This window comes from Zea mays, chromosome 1 (genome assembly GCF_902167145.1).
Source record: "Zea mays cultivar B73 chromosome 1, Zm-B73-REFERENCE-NAM-5.0, whole genome shotgun sequence".
Taxonomy (NCBI): domain Eukaryota; kingdom Viridiplantae; phylum Streptophyta; class Magnoliopsida; order Poales; family Poaceae; genus Zea; species Zea mays.
In genome coordinates this window covers 187,284,803-187,302,171 of record NC_050096.1, presented here as the reverse complement: position 1 = coordinate 187,302,171, position 17,369 = coordinate 187,284,803, and the positions used below count along the sequence as shown (strand labels likewise).

Here is a 17,369-nt window from a genome sequence, read left to right as displayed (position 1 = left end):
AGCAAATCAATGCAAGTACAAGTGTTGTTCACATCGAAGCACTTCATACGTTGATGGAAAGGTAAAAATATATTACAAGGTATGGACAAAGTTTACAGAGTAAAATCTAATTTTCAAGTTAAAATATTTTTCACAAAGGTTATTACAAAGAATTCTTAGTCTTTTCCACAGTTATATATTTCAGCTTCATCATTATCTATTAAGCTTCGGCTTCGCGCTCTTCAGCTTCGTCAACTTGCTCTTCAGCTTCGTCATCCTGTACATATTTAAGTATGGTAAGACTTATTCAAGTTTAAAGGGAGAAGTAAGCACAAGGTATGATTTTGTTACCGGCTTAAGATGACTTCGAGCTTCGTCACCAGCCATGCTTCGTCCACCCTTAGTCCATATCAGTTTTATAAACCTGTTTCCTATGCTTCGGGCAAGATTGGGGATATCAACTAGATCTGCTGGTGACAAACTAAAGTTGGGCCTATTAACAATATTTCCATGTGTACAACCAGATTTCAGGAAGGCGACAGCTGTGCCCCGAGAAGCTACCAGGGCATAGAAATCACCATGTCCGGCTATAATTTCGTCAAGGTCATCAATTTCACCCTCGATATGTTCGAATGCTCCTGGCAAGTCTTCAGTCGAGGGACTAAATTTTTTACAGCTGGCTCCAATCGAATTGAAGACTTGCTTCAGCCATTGTACACATCGGCTACTGAACTCCAGACACTTGTTCTGAAGCTCTGTCAATGATTTTTGCAAATTTGAACTTTTCTCGACCTCGGCCTCAAGTTTTCCATTAAACTTTTGCTTTTCCTGTTCAAAGCTTTTTGACTTGGAGAGGAGCTCTGTATTTAATTCTGCAATTTTAGCTTCAGCTTCTACCAATAAACCTTCTGTTGTCTGAAGCTCGAAGTCCTTCTTTTCAAGAGAAGCTGCTTGATCTTTTATTTTGCTTTCTAAACTCTCAATTATAACTTCATGTTTTTATCTTCAAAATCTTGTTGCATTCTCAAAGCTTTACTCAACAACATACTCTGTGCACAAACAACCTTCGTCAGAAAACATCTTTGTTGTTAAAGATAATAAAAACTCAAGAAAAGTTTTTTACCTTGAAATTGGAGTAGAATAAACTACCGATGATGTGATGTCGTCGGTAGCGGCTAATGTCTGTCTCGAGCTTCGGGAAACCAATACTCTTTGATAGAGTACCAATAACCTTCGCTCCAGTTTGATCTCGGACACAGCCTAACTTTTCATCGTCAATGCCACCGAAGAGTAGTGCCCCCGGTAGATATCCGCAAGATATGGCATATTCTTTTAACTCTTCTTTCTCAGCCTTCGTCAACTCCTGTCCAACTAAGTTTTGAAAGTTGAAAATTTCCTCTTCCGAAGTGTCTTCGACTATTTCCTTCTCCTTCTCAGGCTCTGGGGCCATAGCTTCTTCGGTGGCTGCGGCAGCTTCTTCTGCGGCCATGTCTAGAAGTATCTTATCAATATTAGAAATTGTGTGTTCTAAATCTACATCTTCGGCCGTGGCAGCTTCGGCGGCTGTAGCTTCCGAAGGTGCAGCTTCGGTAGCTGTTGTGCTCTTAACAGCTGGTGCCTTCGGAGTCGAAGCTTGCGGTGGTGTCCCTTCAATAACTTCTGTTACAGTAACGATTCTTCGTTTTTTTGGCCTAGCGGCCTTCTTCATTATCGAGGGCTCCTTTTCCTTCTAAAAAAGCTTCGTCAGATGCGGCCCCAGTGGACTTAGCTTGATAGGCAAAGATTCAGTCATTACCTTTAAGATTTCCTCCACGTCGGTGGCAGAAGGTGTTGCAGCAGTTTCTTCTCCTACATCAATTGCCTTCTGCTTCGGAGCTATAGCTTTTCTCTTCTTCGAAGCATCTATCTTCGGCTCAGGCTTCAGTTTTTTCTTTTTCAATTTTTCTTCATCGTCTTTCATTGATTTAGTAGCTTCTTTATTCAGAACACTGGCCACTCTCTTTCTCTTCTGCCCTTCGGCATCCTTGTCTAGTCGCTCGTAGTCGGGGTACTCAAAGTCCAGAGCATCCATTACTCGGATTAATCTTCGCTTCGGACGAGAGCCGAAGGCTGCGGTCATTAGTTGATCTTCTTTTTTAGAGTAATTGCCGAGAATTTCATTGCACATTACTTCAATCGTGTCTAACCACTCTTGGCAAGGCACTTCGAAATGTTTCTTGAATTTATAATGATAGGGCAACCGAATAAGTTCCCCCTTTTTCTTTTCTCCCTTTAGCTTCGGCATGTCCCACTCTTTCAAAGTTGGGAACACTCTGAAAGCCAAGAATTCTTGCACTAAGTCCCTAGTGCCAATATGCTCCGCAATAACTCAAAATTCAGCCAGAGCAATTTGGCTTGGACTCCCTGGTGTCATGTTGCACTGGGGTCTGGTTTCTCCGAAGATTAATTCTAGCGGACTTTGGACCAGCTTCTCCTTTTGTTCATCAACTTTGACGTAAAACCATTCAGACTTCCAGCCAGCTGGCCACTTGCTACGATAGCTGATAACTGGAAATTTTGTATTCTTGCAATAGGCAAAATTGTAGCAGCCAAAGTTTTCATGGAGCCCATCTCCTCTAGCTTTTGTTTGATAATGAAGCTCGTGCACTCGGCAGAAGCCTTCGGCAAATGGTTCCACCCCTGGCTTCGGAGGGCCCAGATATAAACGCTAAGCCTAACGATAGCGTTAGGAGTTAGCTGATGAAGGTAGATCCCAAACTTCTTCAAAACATCAGCAATCATCCCATTTAAAGGAAATCTTAATCCAGCTTTAAAGAAGCCTTTGAAGACCACTACTTCATCCTTTCCTGGCTTCAGGGTAATCTCCTCCCCGCCAAAATGAACCAGCTCCTTCTTTGCTTCACTAAAATATCCTAAATTCATCAGCTTAGACATATCACCTTCGGAAATGGTGGATTTCCTAAACTCCAGGTGGCTGGGTTTAGTTGGCACAGCGATGTAATCATCTTCAGATTCAATTTCCTCAGCATCAGCCTGCTCGGCTTCAGCGGCAGGTGCATCCTCCGATACTACTAACCCTGAACGCTTCATCACTTCAGAGATTGGAGCGGTTTCGACACCTTCGGCTTCCTCTCCGTCGCGAGTAACCCTAGCTGTTGAACGTACTCTGGCCATCTGATGATTAAATTTCTTGTTTTTCGAATGAAGTTGAAATTTTTTTAACTTTGCCGAAGCTCTTTCTTGTTACGAAGCTTGAGCAAAATAAATAGCTTCGGTTGAGGATGCAGTAAGCAAGCTTCGACTTTGGTCAATATTTTGGCAGCAAAACATCGCAATAGCAATGAATGCTGTGGTAACTTCACACCTACCCGTCTGTTTATATAGTGTCGCAGGTGGAAAGGTGAATCGTCAAGGTCTTCCGCACCGGACAAACATCCACCCGCACTCACTGAACGGTGGGCCACAGAGTCCGAGAAGGTGAATCGCCAGGGCGCGCGTAACTGCTGCAAGATGGGGTCACCTCGCGCTCGGATTATTTTAATCGTTTCTCGGCAACGAGCTCAAGGAAGGTGTTTTTCGGATCTTCGGCATCCCGAAGCCTAGAAGATTTTTTCACGGATCAAGCTCGTTACGAAAAATGATCTAGCACCCGCGAACTGTTGGGGGTATGCTTCGTAGCCGAAGATCCTAAAGAAAGAAATACCTTCGGCAGATCCTCTCAAAAGCAGTACCGAAGCTATCGCCTATAAAGCTTCGGCACAGTGACATGTCTCAAGACGAAGGGGTGAACCGACTTAAAGATGAAATGACCCAAAGACCCATGGTATTTTGTGTCATTATTGTAGTCGATTGTAAAAGGCATAAATGTAATTATACACAGGCTGCACCCTGTGCCTATAAATAGGTGAACAATACCCCTGTACTGTTCACGCAATCTTGTAATCACTTGTACGCGACATTTGGATTATTGCCCTCTGCCAAGACGAAGGTATAAATGTGATTAAATGTTATGTTTTAATATTTGAATTTATATAATGAAATACATGAATAAGTTTATGTGTTTTGACATATTATTCCTTCATGTCTTATATTTTATATTACATCTTTCATTACCTCACAATTCTGATTACGAAGGTATGACCTTCGTCCGAAGTGCATTATATCCCTGGGGAGATAACGCTTCAATAGACGAAGGTCATTAATATTTAATATTTTATGTTGCCTTGTTCTTAATTCGAAGCATTTGAGAACAAGTCCCCAACACACTAATTGTGTGGTGGTCCTTGTGGGGACTAAGTGTCTCATTTGATTGAGGAGAAAAGCTCACTCGGTCTAGGTGACCGTTTGAGAGAGGAAAATGGTTGAAAGAGACCTTGTCTTTGTGACCACCTCAATGGGGAGTAGGTTTGCAAGAATCGAACCTCGGTAAAACAAATCATCGTGTCACTCTCGCTATTTGCTTGTGATTTGTTTTTCGCCCGCTCTTTCGGACTCGATTATATTTCTAACGCTAACCCCGGCTTGTAATTATGCTTAAAGTTTATAAATTTCAGATTTGCCTATTCACCCCTCCTCTAGGCGACTTTCAGTTTCTACTCTATAACTTACATGACACTTTTCGTTCCACTCATATATAGTAAAAATGTAGCACATAAATATCTTCGACATCTTGCTAATAATAGTATACAAATATATTTTATATAAAAATAAATTAACTTAATTGATATACGCCTAAATTACTATTATTAGAATGCAATTCCAATGATCCAAACGGGGCGTTAAAGTTTATTGGGTTGGTGGGAGGTTGGGACTTTGGGTGGGGCGGGGCGGGGCTTGGCATGGTGGACGACTGGACGGTATATCATTAGTCAATTAATTTTTGGATGTGTGGCTTTTTTTCACTACAATTCTGTAGCGGTATTGTACCTCGTCGATTCGTCATATTTGTGTTAATTATGTAAAACTCTACACTGATGTTTTTGTGTGTTGTGACTTGTAAGTAATGCTAGCTGAGTTGTACGCAATGCACCTGCACAACTATACTTTTGATGCTTTTGTTATGTGATAGTTAATCTATTTTAGTTGCTATATAGTGATGATTAATCTTAGCTGCTATACAGAGGCCTTTTGTACAATCTGTAGTTATACTTGATTAAGATCTTTGTGTGCCTGGCTGCCCGCATTATGTTCCGTAGCCAATAATTGTAATGAGCAGCTATATGGACCGGTGACATCCAACGAAAAACATGTTAGTTTGTAGGAAGTTAGGTTTTTTTTATCTAATCTAATCTTTGTCAATAAAACTTCTCACTAGTGTTGCAACTAGCGAGATGCTAGTTTTACATAACGAGGTTACAACTGAACTATTGGGAATACTCGTAGTTCATAGAGCAGGGCATGATGCAGCACTATGAAAGTAATTGTTTTGGCATTTGTGTTGTTTTCCTTTTTTCTATATTCCATTTATTCAACAATTTGATGTGTGGATCTACTAGTGAATTGCAGGATTAATAGATTCTCATATTAGCCATGTCTTCATTCTACTGATTTTGTGCTGGTGTGTCCTGGTACAACTGAAAGGGAAATGTGCCTTTGGACCATTTCCATAATGTTTTGGTGATTAAATGTTCAACACGTTTGATTAAGTTCTTATGTACCAAATAAAGTGAGAAGTATAAATCAAGGCACAAGGTATGTTTCTAGACTTAGTATATTGTTTTTTTGAACGCTAATGTGTTTGTCTAAGTGCTAGAAACAGTGAAAAAAGAAAGAGAAAATAAATGTAAAGGACTTGGCTCTGTGCAGCCAAACTTCAGCTCAGTCTGGCACACCGGACTGTCCGGTGGTGCACCGGATAGTGTCCGGTGCGCCAGGCTGGTCTCCGGTGAAAGTGCTGCTCTCGGGAATCGATGGTGGTGTACGACTATAATTCATCGGACTGTCCGGTGAGTCATCCGCGGAGAACTCGTCGCTCTCGGAAATTGCAATGGGGCGACGTGGCTATAATTCACCGGACTGTCCGGTGGTGCACCGGACTGTCCGGTGAGCCAACTGTCGCCTGCGTCAACGGTCGACCGCACAATCTTCACGCGACACGTGGCCGCGCCAACGATCGGTTTTGCACACCGGACTGTCCGGTGCGCCAACCGATTCTGGGGACCAGCGGTCGGCTGCTCTTCGTATGGAAAGAAATCAAGCACCTGACATGAACAGTAGCTGTCCGGTGATGCACCGGACTCTCCAGTGCGCCACCCGACAGAAGGCAAGATTGGCCTCCAACGGCTCCTAGCTGACTTAGGGCTATAAAGGGACCCCTAGGCGTATGGAGGAGTTACCTAAGCATTCACTAAGCATTCTAAGACTCCCACACTCCGCCACCGCACATTTTGATCGATTGTGTTAGTGATTTGAGCTCCGTTCGAGTTGTGAACTCTCTGTGCTACGTTTCGAGCTCAAGTCTTGGCTTGTGTGCGTGTGTATGATGTGGATTTGTGTCTTGTGTGTGTTGCTCTCCCAACCTTACTCTGTGTTTTCTTTGTGATCTTTATTGTAAGGGCGAGAGGCTCCAACTTGTGGAGATTCCTCGCAAACGGAAGAAAGACTATAAGGAAGAAAGTCGTGGTATTCAAGTTGATCATAGGATCACTTGAAAGGGGTTGAGTGCAACCCTCGTCCATTGGGACGCCACAACGTGGAAGTAGGCAAGTGTCACTTGGCCGAACCACGGGATAAAAATCGCGTGTCTCTTGTGTTGCTTTCTCTGTGATTGTTTTGTCCACAAGAACTCGCCTCAAAACTACTTAGTCGCACTAACATCTCTATAACTAAGTTTTGTGGCTATTTAGTGTTTAATTTTACAGGATCACCTATTCACCCCCCTCTAGGTGCTCTCAACAACTACATTTGTGAGGCATTTTGAACAGTATGGAGACATAGTTAATTCTGAAAGCATCTAGGCCCCTGGTTGGTTTTAGTGATTAATGACAACATAAGATTATATGTGATTAACGTGTGTTTTGCAGAGCAAATGGTAAGTTAGGTCGCATTACAGGAAGTTGTGCTACAACGATGAAAACAGTCCCAGAGATGAGAACTTGAAGCGACGACTGATGAAAACACGAATCAAAAGATGAAGGTCTTCATATTCTGAGTGTCGAAGGAGTTGCGGACACTCGGTATAGAATTAGGTCTTCGATTTTTATTTTAGCCGTACTATAAAGAGGGGTTATGGATGAGTAGGTTGACCAAGAGATTTCTAGTGTAGTGTTGTTGCATATTCACACTCACATCTAGTGCTAGGTGTCACTCTATAACACACTCACTAGTTAGAACGAAAACGGTTTAGAAAAACCAAAGGAAAAAGAAGTTAGGGTTTCTGTCTTAGGTGCACCGGACCGTCCGGTGCGCCCCCTAACAGTGGGGCCAGCTAGCCCTGGGGGCAGCGCCTCTGCCCCCGAGAGAACCCGAGAGCAACGAGTTTGGAAAATGAATTTTAGCCATCATACTGGACTGTCCGGTGCACCATCAGCCCAACGACTAGCTGTCAGAACTAGTCGTTGGAGCCGACCGTTAGCACACCGGTGGCGCACCGGACTATCCGGTGCGCCCATGCGCAGAACAGCCAGGTAACGGCTAGTTTGGTGGGTGGGGCTATTTATACCCCCTCCACCTACCTCATTGAGTGTCTTGCTACCCACATTAAAGCTCACACATTACTAGAGCATTGCAAGCACTACAAAGCCTAGTGAGGTGATTATAAAATCTTAATCCAGTGTTAGGACCTCATTAGTGCAAGTGAGAGCCACCTAGAGCAAACACCACATGCATTAGGCTTCTTTTGGTCAAGTGAAAGTCTATGGCTTGTTACTCTTGGTGATCGACATAACCTATACGACTTGATGGCATTTCGAGCGTGGTGATCACCCTGGAGGATTTTTGGTGACCCGACTCAAGATTGTAAGCGGTCGTGAAGGATCGACCGCGCCGGAGTGGCAAAGGTGAGAGCACCTAGAGGGGGGGGGGGTGAATAGGTGATCCTGTAAAAACTTGAAACTTAAAGCCAAAAACTTGATTAAGTGTTAGCACAATGAAATCAAGTGGCTAAGGAGAGCTCTTGTGAACCACAATTGACACAGTGAGAACAAGCACAAGAGACACAAGGATTTATCCCGTGGTTCGGCCAAGTACAATACTTGCCTAGTCCATGTTGTGGCGTCCCAATGGACGAGAGTTGCACTCAACTCCTTTCAAGTGATCCAATGATCAACTTGAATACCACGGTGTTCTTCTTTCTTTACTCTTTCCCGTTTGCGAGGAATCTTCACAACTTGGAGCCTCTCGCCCTTACAATGAGATGATCACAAAGAATCACAGATGTAAGAGTGGGAAGAGAAACACACACAAGCCTCAAAGCACGAGCACAAACACGCACACAAGTCACAACTTGAGCTCTAAGATCACACACGGAGTTCTTAACTCAAGAGGAGCTCAAATTGCTATCACAACGAATCAAATGCGCTAGAGAGATGTATTGGTGCTAAGAGATGATCAAAGAATGCTTGGTGTCTTCCTCCATGCGCCTAGGGGTCCCTTTTATAGCCCCAAGGCAGCTAGGAGCTGTTGAGAGCAATCCAGGAAGGCAATTCTTGCCTTCTGTTGGGTGGTGCACCGGACATTCTGGCGCAACCGATCGTTGAAGATTTGGAGCCGTTGGCGCACCGAACATTGTCCGGTGCACACCGTATAGTCCGGTGCCCCCTTCTGACCGTTGGCTCGGCCACGCGTCACGCGCGGATTGCGCGGCCGACCGTTGACACAGTCGATCGTTGGCTCACCGGACAGTCCGGTGCACCACCGGACAGTCCGGTGAATTATAGTCGTACGCCGCCGCCAAAACCCGAGAGCAGCCTTTTCGCCAGAGCCAGCCTGGCGCACCAGACACTGTCCGGTGCACCACCGGACAGTCCGGTGCACCCAGACTGAACAGCAGTTGGCTGTACACAGCCAACTCTTTTTCCTTTTGTCTTTTCTCTGATTCTAGCACTTAGACAAATATGTTAGTACACAAAAACCAATGTACTAAGTCTAGAATCATACCTTTGTCTTGATTTGCACTTTGTCCACCATTTGGCATAGTTTAACACATAACCATTTGTGTTGGACACTTAATCACCAAAATACTTAGAAATGGCCCAAGGGCACATTTCCCTTTCAATCTCCCCCTTTTTGGTGATTTATGCCAACACAACAAAAAGCAACATATAGAAGTGCAACATCAATGCAAACGAGAACAAAAATTTGTTTTGATTCAAATTTGGCATATTTGGATCATTCTTTGCCACCACTTGGTTTGTTTTTGCAAATCAAACTCAATTTCCTATCTCTAAGTCAAATTCACTTGTTGAGGCATAGAGAAAGATATTCTAAGAGAAATTGATTAAAGATTCAAAAACTCCCCCTTTTCCCATAATCAAACATTCTCCCCACAAGAGACCAACTTTTGACAAAAATAGACACTTAGAGTATTTTGCTAAAACAAAAGTTCTAGCTCTACTATTTTCAAAATTCTCAAGTGGTAGCTGATCCATTTGCTTTAGCCTTAATTTCTCCCCCTTTGGCATCAAGCACCAAAACAGGATCTTTTTGGCCCTTAAACCCCATTGCCTCACCAAAATCTTCAACTCAAAATAAAAGGCAATGAGAGTATGGAGATGAACTTGGAGTAAGTTACCCTCTCATCGGAGTGCAGTGCAAGTCTTTCATGGTCCAACTCCATCTTTCCCTTTCAATCCACCTTTGAGACTAAATCAAGCAAGCTCTAACACATGGTTAGTCTCAAAGGGTCAAGTTGTAGCACATCTCCCCCTAAATATGTGCATCACTTGCAAATGGACTTGTGAGGTCCGGGGAGTGCTTGTACAACTTGAGCACCATAAATAAACAACAATATGCATAAGGAACATGATCAAGGCATAAAACACATGTATGCTATAAATCAATCCAAGTTCTACGAATCTAAGACATTTAGCTCACTACGCAGCCTGCAAAAGGTCTTCTCATCTAAAGGCTTGGTAAAGATATCGGCTAGCTGGTTCTCAGTGCTAACATAAAACACTTCGATATCTCCTTTTTGCTGGTCGTCTCTCAAAAAGTGATGCCAGATGTCTATGTGCTTTGTGCGGCTGTGTTCAACAAGATTATCCGCCATGCGGATAGCACTCTCATTATCACATAGGAGTGGGACTTTGCTCAGATTATAGCCAAAGTCTCGGAGGGTTTGCCTCATCCAAAGTAGTTGCGCGCAACACTGTCCTGCGGCAACATACTCAGCGGTGGATAGGGCAACAGAAGTTTGTTTCTTAGAATTCCAAGACACCAGAGACCTTCCTAAGAATTGGCACGTCCCTGATGTACTCTTCCTATCAACCTTACATCCAGCATAATCGGAGTCTGAATATCCAATTAAGTCAAAGGTAGACCCCTTTGGATACCAGATCCCGAAGCAAGGCGTAGCGACTAAATATCTAAGAATTCGCTTCACGGCGACTAAGTGACACTCCCTTGGATCAGATTGAAATCTAGCACACATGCATACACTAAGCATAATATCCGGTCTACTAGCACATAAGTAAAGCAAGGAACCTATCATAGACCGATATGCTTTTTGATCAACGGACTTACCTCCTTTGTTGAGGTCGACGTGTCCGTCTGTTCCAATTGGAGTCTTTGCGGGCTTGGCGTCCTTCATCCCAAACCGCTTGATCAAGTCTTGCGTGTACTTCATTTGGGAGATGAAAGTGCCGTCCTTGAGTTGCTTCACTTGGAACCCAAGGAAGTAGTTCAACTCACCCATCATCGACATTTCAAACTTTTGAGTCATCACCCTGCTAAACTCTTCACAAGACTTTTGGTTAGTAGAACCAAATATTATGTCATCGACATAAATTTGGCACACAAATAAGTCACCATCACAAGTCTTAGTGAATAAAGTTGGATCGGCTTTCCCAACCTTGAAAGCATTAGCAATTAAAAAGTCTCTAAGGCATTCATACCATGCTCTTGGGGCTTGCTTAAGTCCATAGAGCGCCTTAGAGAGCTTACACACGTGGTCGGGGTACCGTTCATCCTCAAAGCCAGGGGGTTGCTCTACGTACACCTCCTCCTTGATTGGCCCATTGAGGAAAGCGCTCTTCACATCCATTTGGAACAACCTGAAAGAATGGTGAGCGGCATAGGCTAACAATATGCGAATTGACTCTAGCCTAGCCACAGGAGCAAAAGTCTCCTCAAAGTCCAAACCTGCGACTTGGGCATAACCTTTTGCCACAAGTCGTGCCTTGTTCCTTGTCATCACCCCGTGCTCATCCTGTTTGTTGCGGAACACCCACTTGGTTCCCACAACGTTTTGTTTGGGACGTGGCACCAGTGTCCAAACTTCATTTCTCTTGAAATTGTTGAGCTCCTCCTGCATGGCCAACACCCAGTCCGGATCTAGCAAGGCCTCTTCTACCCTAAAAGGCTCAATAGAAGAGACAAAAGAGTAATGCTCACAAAAATTAACTAATCTAGAGCGAGTAGTTACTCCCTTGCTAATATCACCCAATATCTGGTCGACGGGATGATTCCTTTGAATCGTCGCTCAAACTTGAGTTAGAGGGGCATGTTGTGCTTCTTCCTCCATAACATGATCATCTTGTGCTCCCCCTTGATCACACGCCTCTTCTTGATGAACCTGTTCATCGTATTGAGTTGGGGGTTGCACCATTGTTGAGGAAGAAGGTTGATCTTGCTCCTTTTGTTCCTGTGGCCGCACATCTCCAATTACCACGGTGCGTATTGCGGTCGATGGAACGTCTTCTTCATCTACATCATCAAGATCAACAACTTGCTCTCTTGGAGAGCCATTAGTCTCATCAAATACAACATCGCTAGAGACTTCAACCACACCCTATGATTTGTTGAAGACCCTATACGCCTTTGTATTTGAGTCATACCCTAACAAAAACCCTTCTACAGCTTTGGGAGCAAACTTAGAATTTCTACCTTTCTTCACTAGAATATAACATTTGCTCCCAAAAACACGAAAATATGAAACGTTGGGTTTGTTACCGGTTAGTAGCTCATATGAAGTCTTCTTGAGGAGGCGATGAAGGTAGACCCGGTTTATGGCGTGGCAAGCCGTGTTCACGGCTTCCGACCAAAACCGCTCGGGCGTCTTGAATTCTCCAAGCATCGTCCTCGCCATGTCTATGAGTGTCCTGTTCTTCCTCTCTACCACACCGTTTTGCTGTGGTGTGTAGGGAGCAGAGAACTCATGCTTGATTCCTTCCTCCTCAAGGTACTCCTCCACTTGAAGGTTCTTGAACTCAGACCCGTTGTCGCTCCTTATCTTCTTCACCTTGAGCTCAAACTCATTTTGAGCTCTCCTTAGGAAGCGCTTGAGGGTCCCTTGGGTTTCTGTTTTATCCTGCAAAAAGAATACCCAAGTGAAGTGGGAAAAATCATCAACTATAACAAGACCATACTTACTTCCTCCTATGCTTAGGTAGGCGATGGGTCCGAAGAGGTCCATATGAAGTAACTCCAGAGGTCTTGATGTGGTCATTACATTCTTGCTGTGATGAGTACTTCCCACCTGTTTACCTGCTTGACAAGCTGCACAAGGTCTATCTTTTTCGAAAGTCACATTCGTTAGTCCTAACACATGTTCTCTCTTTAGAAGTTTGTGAAGGTTCTTCATCCCCACATGTGCTAGACGGTGATGCCACAGCCAGCCCATGCTAGTCTTAGCCATTAAACATGCATCTAGACCGGCCTCCTCATTTGCAAAATCAACTAAATAGAGTTTGCCGTCTAGTACACCCTTAAAAGCTAATGAACCATCACTCCTTCTAAAGACAGACACATCTACATTTGTAAATTAGCAATTATACCCCATATTACATAATTGACTAACGGACAACAAGTTATATCCGAGAGATTCTACTAAAAACACATTTGAAATGGAATGCTCGGATGAAATTGCTATTTTCCCTAGTCCTTTAACCTTGCCTTGGTTCCCATCACCGAATATGATTGAATCTTGGGAGTCCTTGTTCTTGACGTAGGAGGTGAACATCTTCTTCTCCCCCGTCATGTGGTTTGTGCATCCGCTGTCGATAATCCAGCTTGAGCCCCCGGATGCATAAACCTGCAAGGCAAATTTAGGCTTGGGTCTTAGGTACCCAACTCTTGTTGGGTCCTACAAGGTTAGTGACAATAGCCTTAGGGACTCAAATGCAAGTTTTGTCTCCCTTGCATTTTGCCCCTAATTTCCTAGCAATTACTTTCTTATCCTTTCTACAAATTGCAAAGGAAGCATTGCAAGCATGATAAATTGTAGAAGGTTCATTACTTGCTTTCCTAGGTACATGAACAACATTTCTCCTAGGCATATGATGAATAACATTTTTCCTAGGCATATCATGCACAATAGAAGAACTAGAAGCAGGCATAGCATATGAATCGTAAGAATAATTCCTATAAGCATTTCTAGAGAATTTTCTATCACTATAAATGAAAGCATGATTCTTTTGAATACTATTAGCCATAGGGGCCTTCCCTTTCTCCTTGGCGGAGATGGGAGCCTTATGATTTGTTAAGTTCTTGGCTTCCCTCTTAAAGCCAAGTCCATCCTTAATTGAGGGGTGTCTACCAACAATGTAGGCATCCCTTGCAAATTTTAGTTTATCAAATTCATTTTTGCTAGTCTTAAGTTGGGCATTAAGACTAGCCACTTCACCATTTAGTTTTGCAATAGAAGTAAGGTGTTCAACACATGCATCAACATTAAAGTCCTTACACCTATTGCAAATCACTACATGTTCTACACAAGAACTAGATCTATTTGCTACTTCTAGCTTAGTATTTAAATCATCATTAACATTTTTTAAACTAGAAATAGTCTCATGGCATGAAGATAAGTCACAAGAAAGCATTTCATTCCTTTTAACTTCTAAAGCAAGAGATTTTTGGACATCTACAAATTTATCATGCTCTTCATACAAAAGATCCTCTTGCTTTTCTAACAATCTATTCTTGTCATTCAAAGCATCAATTAATTCATTGATTTTATCAATTTTAGTTCTATCTAAACCTTTGAATAAACTTGCATAGTCTATTTCATCATCGCTAGATTCATCATCACTTGAAGAAGCATATGTAGTAGTATTCCTAGTGCATACCTTCTTTTCCTTTGCCATGAGGCAGGTGTGATGCTCGTTGGGGAAGAGGGATGATTTGTTGAAGGCCGAGGCGGCAAGTCCTTCGTCGTCGGATGAAGAGCAATCCGAGTCCCACTCTTTGCCAAGGTGTGCCTCGCCCTTCGCTTTCTTGTAAGTATTTTTCTTTTCCCTCTTCTTTTCTTGATCCTGGTCACTATCATTATCAGGACAGTTAGCAATAAAGTGACCAACCTTACCACACTTGAAGCAGGAGCGCTTCCCCTTCGTCTTGCTCTTGTTAGGATGCTCCTTGCGACCTTTGAGCGCCGTCTTGAAGCACTTGATGATGAGGGCCATCTCATCTTCATTTAGCCCGGCCGCCTCAACTTGCACCACCTTGCTAGATAGCACCTCCCTGCTACTTGTTGCTTTTAGAGCAATGGTTTGAGGCTCGTGGATTGGGCCATTTAACGCCTCATCAACATATCTCGCATCCTTGATCATCATTCGCCCGCTTACGAACTTTCCAAGTATCTCCTCGGGTGTCATCTTGTTGTACCTAGGATTTTCACGAATAAAGTTTACAAGATGCGGATCAAGGATGGTGAAGGACCTTAGCATAAGCCTGACGACGTCATGGTCCGTCCATCTCATGCTTCCATAGCTCCTTATTTTGTTGACCAGGGTCTTGAGCCTGTTGTAAGTTTGAGTTGGCTCCTCCCCCTGATCATCGTGAACCTTCCTAGTTCGCCTTCCATCAACTCCATCTTGGTGAGCATGGTGACATCGTTCCCCTCATGCGAGATCTTGAGGGTGTCCCAAATCTGCTTGGCGTTATCCAAGCCGCTCACCTTATGATATTCTTCCCTGCACAATGATGCTAACAAAACAGTAGTAGCTTGTGCATTTTTGTGAATTTGTTCATTGATAAATATGGGACTATCCGTACTGTCAAATTGCATTCCATTTTCTACTATCTCCCATATGCTTGGATGGAGAGAGAACAAGTGACTACGCATTTTGTGACTCCAAAATCCGTAGTCCTCTCCATCAAAGTGAGGAGGTTTACCAAGTGGAATGGAAAGTAAATGAGCATTGGAACTTTGCGGAATACGAGAATAATCGAAAGAAAAGTTCGAGTTAACTGTTTTCTTTTTCTCCTCGTATTTGTCGTCCTTTTGGGAAGAGGAAGACTCGTCGCTGTCGTAGTAGACTATCTTCTTGATCTACCTCTTCTTCTTCCCGTCCTTCTTCTTTTGGCTCGAGCCGGAGTCAGTGGCTTTGTCATCCCTCGGCTCGTTGAAGATGGACTCCTTCTCCTTATCGTTGACCACCATCCCCTTTCCCTTAGGATCCATCTCTTCGGGCGATTAGTCCCTTTTGTGAAGAGAACGGCTCCGATACCAATTGAGAGCACCTAGAGGGGGGGTGAATAGGTGATCCTGTAAAAACTTGAAACTTAAAGCCACAAACTTGATTAAGTGTTAGCACAATGAAATCAAGTGGCTAAGGAGAGCTCTTGTGAACCACAATTGACACAGTGAGAACAAGCACAAGAGACACAAGGATTTATCCCGTGGTTCGGCCAAGTACAATACTTGCCTAGTCCACGTTGTGGCGTCTCAATGGATGAGAGTTGCACTCAACTCCTTTCAAGTGATCCAATGATCAACTTGAATACCACGGTGTTCTTCTTTCTTTACTCTTTCCCGTTTGCGAGGAATCTCCACAACTTGGAGCCTCTCGCCCTTACAATGAGATGATCACAAAGAAGCATAGATGTAAGAGTGGGAATATCAACACACACAAGCCTCAAAGCACGAGCACAAACACGCACACAAGTCACAACTTGAGCTCTAAGATCACACACGGAGTTCTCAACTCAAGAGGAGCTCAAATTGCTATCACAACGAATCAAATGCGCTAGAGAGATGTCTTGGTGCTAAGAGATGATCAAAGAATGCTTGGTGTCCTCCTCCATGCGCCTAGGGGTCCCTTTTATAGCCCCAAGGCAGCTAGGAGCCGTTGAGAGCAATCCAGGAAGGCAATTCTTGCCTTCTGTCGGGTGGCGCACCGGACACTGTCCGGTGCTGATTGCTTTCCTACTCTGGCGCAGCCGACCGTTGAAGATTTGGAGTCGTTGGCGCACCGGACACTGTCCGGTGCACACCGGACAGTCCGGTGCCCCCTTCTGACCGTTGGCTCGGCCACGCGTCACGCGCGGATTGCGTGGCCGACCGTTGACGCAGTCGACCGTTGGCTCACCGGACAGTCCGGTGCACCACCGGACAGTCCGGTGAATTATAGCCGTACGCCGCCGATGAAACCCGAGAGCAGCCTTTTCGCCAGAGCCAGCCTGGCGCACCGAACACTGTCCGGTGCACCACCGGACAGTCCAGTGCACCCAGACTGAACAGCAGTTGGCTGTACACAGCCAACTCTTTTTCCTTTTGTCTTTTCTCTGATTCTAGCACTTAGACAAATATGTTAGTACACAAAAACCAATGTACTAAGTCTAGAATCATACCTTTGTCTTGATTTGCACTAGCTTTGTCCACCATTTGGCATAGTTTAACACATAACCATTTGTGTTGGACACTTAATCACCAAAATACTTAGAAATGGCCCAAGGTCACATTTCCCTTTCAAAAGGATCACCTCATAGTGAGCACTTGGTTCTTGCGAGGACCAAGGGGGAGCGATACCCTTGCGCGGGTGCTCCAATGAGGACTAGAAAAGAGTGCCGACTCTTCGATACCTCGGCAAAAAATTGGAGTAGTCATCTTAACCTTGCTTTACATTCCGCATTTAATTTGAGCATTTAACTTTGTTCAATTGCTTAGCAAGTATTTGAAGTAATGACTTAGAGTTGTTGTTTTTTTAGTAGTATTTACTTATTGCTAGTAGTTGGGTGAAGTTGGGCTCATGCTTAGGGTTTAATTGTTGTTGATTTTTTAGAAAAGCCCAATTCACCCCCTCTTGGGCATCGTGATCCTTTCAGATTCAGTGATAATGAATGTTAGGCACACGTCTCAACCACTGGTTTTGGCTTCATTGCATACTCTAACCTTGTTGTTGTTGATAAAGTGATAGAAGACAATCATGTTATCGATGGGAAGCAAGTAACTTTTGTTTCTCAGCAAGTCTGTATCATCACTTAGGAGTTAAATTTCTCTATTTTGTTATTTC

General features: G+C 43.8%; 1 protein-coding gene across 1 annotated transcript in view; it reads left to right on the top strand.

The window, feature by feature from the left end:
- Positions 1-5,376: 5,376 nt before the first annotated feature.
- LOC103645111 (glycine-rich RNA-binding protein 3, mitochondrial) overlaps positions 5,377-17,369 on the top strand; it is a 59,624-nt gene continuing 47,631 nt past the window's right edge. Inside the window, 3 exon segments of the mRNA XM_020542862.1 lie at positions 5,377-5,395; positions 17,182-17,217; positions 17,220-17,302. Of these exon segments, the coding sequence (XP_020398451.1) occupies positions 5,377-5,395; positions 17,182-17,217; positions 17,220-17,302 (138 nt within the window).